The following is a 7,886-nucleotide window of genomic DNA, read 5'->3' as shown; positions in this document are numbered from 1 at the left end:
GTTTTCAACTGAACTGTAGGTGTGCTTTTGTGGGTTCAGTATGGTGCGACCAGCACTAAATGTAGGAGGTAGCAATCCAATGTCATAAGTAGTATCGCAAATTTCGTACAATGTATGTGCTAGGCAAGGCAAAAAACGTCATATAAAACTCACTACTAAGAAAATCAGGGTCAGGATGTTTCTGGCCCTGTAGAGCAGAAACAGTCAATTTCACCTCCAATGAAATAAGAGGATATTGGATGACTCTACGCTGCTGATCTTGAAGTCGCGGAAACGCTTCTTTTAAGAAACTTAAATTTGGCCCACTAATACGATTACTACAACCCTCTTAGACCCGCTTATAATAAGAAAAAAGTCACCAAGGTGCTTGTCGTGCAGGTGACGCTTCAGTATCATATTTCGAAAACTGCATTGGAAAGAGCGACCAGCCTTTTATCAGTAAGCTTGCGGTGAGAGGGTTGATCATTAACCCTCCGTATTTACGACCTAATCAAGGCAACCTGGTATTTTTTTCTGCGCTGAAGAGCTCTATCTGTGCATTGGCATTGTTGTCACTAATAACACTTTTGGTGCAATTCTTTCTAGCTCATGTAGGCTTATATCCCAATTCACGAAGGTAAACAAGCTTCAAGGATGAGATGCGTCATGATGATTCAGTGGCTAAATTCTTAACTTCCTGCTAACGAGGTCTTAAAGGCGCACTGAAGAGGTTTCTGAACTTGTCTTTTTTCCGCGGGAACTCTATCTACACGTTTCTAGCAATCTTAGAAACTGCGACTTATTGCCCTGTGTGGCCGATTTCCCGTATTAAATCGAATTAACATCCGGCTCCCGCCTTTTTTTGAATTCTCCTCGTACGTTGGGCGGAGTCGACCAACGGGTGAAGTGCCTTTCAGCCAGCTCCGTGGAGGCTGCGATTTCGCTTTATTTTGTTTTCCAGGCTTCCATAAATAAATAGTTTCATTCGCAGATATGATAGCCGCAAAACAAGCCCGCAGAAATAAAAATACCCGCGGACTATTTGCTACTACGGACTACTACGTATTACTCCGCCGATGGCAGAGCGGCAAGCTGCCACGGGACTGGGTGAAAGGCACTCCACGCGTTGGTCGACTGCGCCCACCGTACGGGGGAGATTTAAAGAAAAAAGGCGGGAGCCGGACGTTAATTCGATTAAATTACGGAAATCGGCCACACAGGGCAATAAATCGAAGTTTCTAAGAAAGCTCGGAACGTGTAGATTGAGTTCCCGCGGCAAAAAGACAAGTTCAGATTCATCTTCAGTGCACCTTTAAGCAGTCGTGCTCCTGCGGTTCACGTCAGCAAGCCGAATTCCCAGTGAAGCCTCAACAACAACAAAAAAGTTGATGACATAGCTGTGCGCATAATATATTTTAGGCGTCCCATAAAACAGCGTTGAGGGATTTCTTCACTGCAGCCAGGAACCAACAACTGTGGCGGTTGAGTGGCCGTGAATCTTACGTCTCAAAAGGAGCGTAGTCCAGTGCATCAAATTTCTGAGGGCCCTGCGCATGAGCAGGAAAGTTTGAAAATTCAATTAATTATTCCCGGCATGATAGCGGGAATTATCAGTAAACGCACTCCAAGCGGGGTGAAGTCGGGAAGCCGTAAGCATGTATAATTTATCCCGAACAAACCATGCACGCTTGCTTTCACGAAAAAGTCCGTCGGTGAAAAAAATCTAGATCAGCTCGAATTCAAGGCGTAACTTTTCACAGAAAATCTACGTTATGGCATGGGCAAACAAATTGCGCCAAGGCCTAAAATAAGAATGCATGTGTCTATCCAATAACGTGAGCGTAGCAAAATCAGCTAATCACAAAGGTCTGCGCTAAGTGTCTACGAATGCCACTTTGACGAGATTGAAGCCCATGTCATTCGTGGGTCCCCGTGGTTTCTTATTCAGGGCTTTTGTTTACGGGGCCCTTCTTTCCCGCTCTTCCCCGCTTTCTCTTTGGCGCTCTTCTTCTTGGCTGCGCTCCTGTCCTGCCGCGACGCAGCGTCGGCGTCCGCCTTCTGCCCCTCGCTTCCCGGCCTGGCCTCAGCGGGGCCGGCGGTTTGCTTGCGGATAATGCGCGGCGGCCTCTTTGGAGCCGTCGTTTGGTCAGCCGGTGCCTTTGAGCGATCACTGCCGCCCCCGGTACTGACCGCGGCGGTAACCAAGGGCGCCGACGCCTGCATCGTCTCGCTCTTCAAGGATGAGGCGCGGCTGTAATAGTCCGATGCCGCAGAAGCAGTCGAGGCCCTCTCGGCGCGTTCCGCGGCCGCTTTGTCGTACACGTCCTGGACTATGGCCACCATGCACTGCGCGAAAATCAGAGCGGAAGAGGCAGCGTCAGCCAATCTAACATGGTATGGTATTCTCGCTTAACGGTCGTGAAGCCGCACATGGGCAATGAGGGGCGACGTAGGAAAACGGTACCGATTGATTTCAAACGCAGAGAGGTATTGATCACAGGCTCCCTTCGCTAAGAACATGGGACCTTTTTGCGTTTCGCCTTTATCAATGTGCGGCCCCCTCAATCTACATTTAAACCAACGAATCAGGGCGGAGCAGCCGAGAGTCATAGCACCATAGCCACAGGAGCAGGTGTCTATGAACAGTAGGTGCCTTTGTCAAAAGCAAACAGTCCAAAGTGTTTTCTTCAAAGCACTGCTGTGGGGCTCTTGTAGCATCCTTACAAGTAGCAAGATTTTTACGCGCGACATCAGTTCCTACCACCTTCAACAGATTTTTTAATGCTAGCTATGCTTACGAACCCACATTGTAAGGCCAAGAATAAAACCAATTGCGCTGAATACTTTCGACAACGATATAGATGTGCACAGGGCCTAATTCCGTTAAAGGCTGCACCGATTAACGACGGCAGCGGCTTTAGAGAAACAGTGAAGGTAGGGAAAGTGGTATCAAAGCATGCCTAAAGCGAAAACTCTAGCGCTCAACGCCATACAAGAGATTTGTTGAGTGCCGCCTGCACAGAAATGAAGCGGAAGCAGGGCCCTTCGCAACTCTGACCAAGATTTGAATAGCCGATCACTGTTTTAGTTAAGCCAGCCAGTCTACTGTGAGCTTGACTGGTTTCACTCATTTTCTGATTACACAGGCCTGGAGAGTATGACCGGCGCTACTGGTGGACAACAACTCAATGCGAAATGGTGATTAATGGACGAGAAACCTTCAGCGCAGTTTACTTCCCTTATTTCCCCAAAGTAAATAGTGGTAACTGGAGAGAATTCCTGGAAGTCCTACTTCTAGAATCGCATGTTTTTTTTTTCGACAGAATTGGCATTTTATCAATGTTTTTATCCTATGGTATCGTCCACGGTTGTTGTGTGGAACGAAAAAAAAATCTGAAAAATTTCACGACATGATTCATGATCTAAACGCTCCACGGGCCACAGAGTACAATAGAAACAAGCCGCAGGCAAATGCTAACTATCTTCTTGAAGGCGGTGCTGGTGGAAAAGGAAATAAACAGAGAGAAAATGGTGGGGACAAAACGATATAAAAAACTAGGGACACTCTGCGTTCAATCAGATACAAGTTATGTCACGTTAACGAGATGAAAATAAAAAAAATCATAGCAATAAAACCTTAGCACGCCATAAATCGTAGCAAACTAGACGAGAAAGCATGAACCACAAGCGGTTACTCGCAATTGAGGGTTTAATTAAAAATCCGACGGAATAAATACAGGCAACCACCGGAAACTGGGCAAGTCACGACCACGTTGAGGCAGGTAAAACACGCGCAAAGAAAAAGCACCCTTGAGTAGTAAAAAAATTCGGCGGAGGCCCTTAAGACTGCTTACGTTCCAAAATGCGAAAGCATTAAAATGCTGTGTTATGCTGCGTGTCACCATGACTATGAGTCATAACAGTGAGTATGAGGCATCACCATGCATTATGTTTCTAAACTGTTAAAGAAACTGTGTGCCCCTACTTTACCTTACTTGTAAAGTAGTACATTTCAGAATGATCATTAGTAGTGACTATGGCTACAAAGCAGAACAAGGCATATTGTTTGTACAACTCTATACACGGTACATTGTGTCACTTGCAGAATGATGAGTAATGCTGCTGAGTGATGCGTCATGACTGACTGTGCTACCTGCAAGGTCTCAGTCAGGCTACGTCGCAAATAGAAACCGCTAAGTCGTGCTATGTTGCGGAACCATTATTTACCTTGAGGAATGACTGACTAGGCGTCATGACTACGCATACCTTAAATTACGTTACTTGTAAAGCGCTGACGTAAGACAGTCTGACGGGCTAATTGGTTCATGATCTATTTTAAAAGGCTGTGCGCTAAAGAGACGTTCGCCGGAAAAAAGTATATACGACAGAAACGAATCGCATAGGCTGAAGACATAGCAAAGAGCCCGTAGCAGACGATATGTGCGCAACTAAAACTTGTGACGTGCTATTTAGTAACCGAGCTTTTTCGAAAGGCTGCGCGCTAAGTAGACGTTCAGAGGAAAAAGTAGAGACGACAAGTCAGAAGGGCGTTTCTGTCCGCTCATCTCTACTTTTTTTTCCTGTGAACGTCTATATAGCGCATAGCCTTTCAAAGAAGGTCTTGTAAAGTGCTGAGTAGTGATACGTTTCACAATGACTGTGAGTGACGAATAACAACGAGTTATGAATATCATAGGTAACAACAGCTTGCGCTTCATAGTTCATGATTTTGCATGCTCGCTTACATGTCTTATGACATCGCACACCGGCGTTGGGCATCGTCCTAGTTTTGTTCGGAAGACCGCGCGGCATTCCGTGCAATGCACGGAGCAGACGCCGGCTTTTGTGCTAATGGGACATGCAGTGCTATCGTATTACTTCCGAAAACAAAACATACACTCAGAAGCAGGATAGTATGAACAAAAAGAAATGTTTAGATCAATTTAGTTTATGGGTTTAACGTCCCTAAGTGACTCAGGCCTTCGGACGTCGTAACCTCCGGAATTATCGACCACCTCGCAATCTTTAACGTGCACTGACATCGCACAGCACACGGGCCTCAAGCATAAATAGAAACGTAACTAAAACGAGCAAGGGTTGTTAAAAAGAAAACAGCTGATTTTGTCCACAAACGAAACAAAGCTATCACAAAGATGATTACACGATTGCTTCCAGACAGACAAGGTAAGATTAACAAGCATAAAATACAGCAGGCCCGTTAGCGGTTGAAATTCACTCTGGGGTGCTACTCAATAAGTGAACTCGGTGAGCTAGTGCCGTAAACAGAAAAAGAAAATTATTCAGGAGACAACCAAAGCAGCAGCTTGAGCTTGTTGGTTATTCATCGTCAAGTAACAGCGCAAAAACAAAGACGGGACGCGTAGAACAAGAACACACAACGAGCGCTCGTTGTGTGTTCTAGTTCTATGCGTCTCGTCTTTGTTCTCGCGCTGTTACTTGAAGGAGACTTAAGAAGCCTGAAGAGTGTAATCTGATAGCGTTGATATACGATATCAGCTGGCTGCACTGAACCCCTCAGCTAATGGACTGAATAAAAGTTCGTCGGTGGCAGAAGGTTAGCGCACCCGGCTTGCGACCCATGGGCAGCGTTCTAGTACCGGCTCGACCATATTTGTTTTCAGCGCAATTGTTTTCCTTTCTATTGCGAAAGCATTATATGTGCAATCGGCACAAAAGCCGACGTCCATCGACGTGGCAAGTGAGAGGATACGGCGCATTCAGGGATCGCAACGGTTTGCCCATCCGCTCAAGGCACGACGGCTAGTAGTGGCTTCACTAAAAACAGTGGCTGGTAGGCGTGCAGCCGATGCCTCAATGAGGTTTTCATCACGGTGAAGTGAACGTTTTGTACAATTTTGCACTGTAATAGACAGAGACACCTTAGTTCGATGAAAGCCAACACTCACGACACAGCAGGCCAGGAAATGAACATATTATCCAAATGGGCCTTTAGGCCAAGGTCGTAAACACCTCTTATTTACGTCGCGCGAGCTTTTTAGAATTATACGATGTATAGTATTGGTCGGCTGAGGGGCTGAGGGGCGAGAAGGGGAGGGGGGGTGGGCTCTATCATGGAAATGGTAAAAAGAGCAAACGCTTTAGTGCGACAGGCTGCTAGCCGTGATTTCGGGCATACTAGCCGGATTGTGGGCAACCTGCCAGGTGTGTACACCTTCCAGCAAACCATCTGGGTCAAGACCTTGAAGGTAAATATTTGCCTTCAGGGCAGGCGCATTTGTGGGACAGGCTTTTGGTCGAAGGCTTTGAAGATCTTAAAGAGCTTCAAGGGGAAGGTCTTCACTCTAAATCCATTCGGCAAAAAGGTCTTCAAGGTAAACGGCTAAGCTTATTAACTCTTAGCACTTAAGGACCTTAATTGCCAACCGTAAGCAGTGATACTGCACGATGCTGGGCCGCTGTGCTAAACCGGCTGCTAATTTCTTTCTTCGCCATCAAAAATTGATTCATATAATTAAAAGTCCACATATCTTTACAAGGCTGTTGAGCCACTCGGTCTTGTTCAAATCTTTCACGCGGAAGCATACCGAAAAACATTCGTGAATGAATTCATGGAATCGCAAAATGGCTTCTAGGCCTTCCTTGTTATTTTTTTGTAATCTGTGATGCGCAGAAATGGCCGAGGGAACTTAATAGCGTTTTCACTCTGCAGCCAAGTGTCGTTACTTCTGAGTATCCTGGTTTCACAAATCGGAGGTCTTAGGTAGATCTTTGGTGTGCTTATTCTGTACGCTTAGGAACCATTTGTTACAAGTTACTCTGAGTAACAAAATTCCTTCTAGTGCGAGTGCAGTTGACATGGCTCCTACAATCCAATTTCTGGATGATACTGCTTCTTTCAGACTTTACTTGCCCGTCAGCACTGGTCAATGTTTATAGCTGCAGCGGCAGGCAAGCCATATAGTACAGCCTACATGATCCTTGAATAAATTATACGAGTTCTAGTCTGTTGTTCTTTCCACTATATACCTCTGACATAGCGCATTCGCGTCAGAAAATGTCGTTATCATTCAGCTGCAGGAGCAGTGCAGGCTGGAAGCTAAGCGGACCCAAATGGGTTACTCACTGCGAAGAACTTCCGCCAGGCCTCGACGGCAGCTGGCGTCATGTGCCGTTCATCTCTGGCCTGCATCGTATCCACCACAACCTCGCCCATCACATCAAAGTGGAGCGGCTTGACCCCCTTACGGCGCATGTGCTCGGTGGCGTTGCGCCGCACCAGTATCTCGAAGGTGTCCGGGTCGCGCAAGCTCTCTACCATGGAGGTGATGTGGTATCCGATGGCGCACCCGTGCGCCCTGAACGTTGGGTCTTCCTTGAGTGCTCCGACGGGCCTACCGCGAAAGGGGTTGAACAGTTGAATGTACTCGGGGTGCCTGATGAACAGGGAGACGAAAAGGAGTACGCTGTAATCGGGGTTCTCTCTGGTGAATTTGCGCCACGTCTGCTGGACGAGCTGCACCTCGTGTTCCGTCAAGCCTGTGAGCTCGTCTGGCAACTCACCAGTCTTGCGGTGGATGTTGCCCATTCCCTCGTCGAAGGCTTTAAGTGGAGGAAATGTAGGCTCGCTGCGCCGGCTGGCAAGGACTGCGTTGTCTGACAAGAGGGACGTGGTTGAAATGGCGTCTGGCGGCTTCGTCTTCTTCAAAACAAAGCGCACTGCTAGGAGATCCATGTTGTTGTTATGCGCCAGCAATGTTGCGGATTTTTTGGCCTACCTAAAAAGCATGTAGTCATAACACCAGATATTTTTCGGCGCGTGATCATCCTTTCTTTTCTCTACTGTTGCGCGAAATTGCGGCAATACTTTTAAGAACAGGGGAGATCAAAAAAAAAGATCTACTGAAAGAAGTCCATGAAGGAACTAT

At 46.8% G+C, this 7,886-nt stretch overlaps 1 protein-coding gene across 1 annotated transcript; it reads right to left on the bottom strand.

Annotated features, from left to right (window-relative positions):
- Positions 1 to 1,923: 1,923 nt before the first annotated feature.
- On the bottom strand, positions 1,924 to 7,558 carry LOC149327427 (cytoglobin-1-like). Its single transcript, XM_089563934.1, has 2 exons — positions 7,085 to 7,558; positions 1,924 to 2,325 (listed from the first exon to the last, which is right to left on the bottom strand). Exons 1-2 carry the CDS (start codon positions 7,544 to 7,546, stop codon positions 1,924 to 1,926), a joined length of 864 nt encoding a protein of 287 aa, XP_089420060.1. The 5' UTR covers positions 7,547 to 7,558.
- Positions 7,559 to 7,886: the final 328 nt, after the last annotated feature.

This window comes from Amblyomma mixtum, chromosome 10, assembly GCF_055824585.1.
Source record: "Amblyomma mixtum isolate Tamu chromosome 10, ASM5582458v1, whole genome shotgun sequence".
Taxonomy (NCBI): domain Eukaryota; kingdom Metazoa; phylum Arthropoda; class Arachnida; order Ixodida; family Ixodidae; genus Amblyomma; species Amblyomma mixtum.
This window is presented reverse-complemented; position numbering and strand designations above follow the sequence as displayed.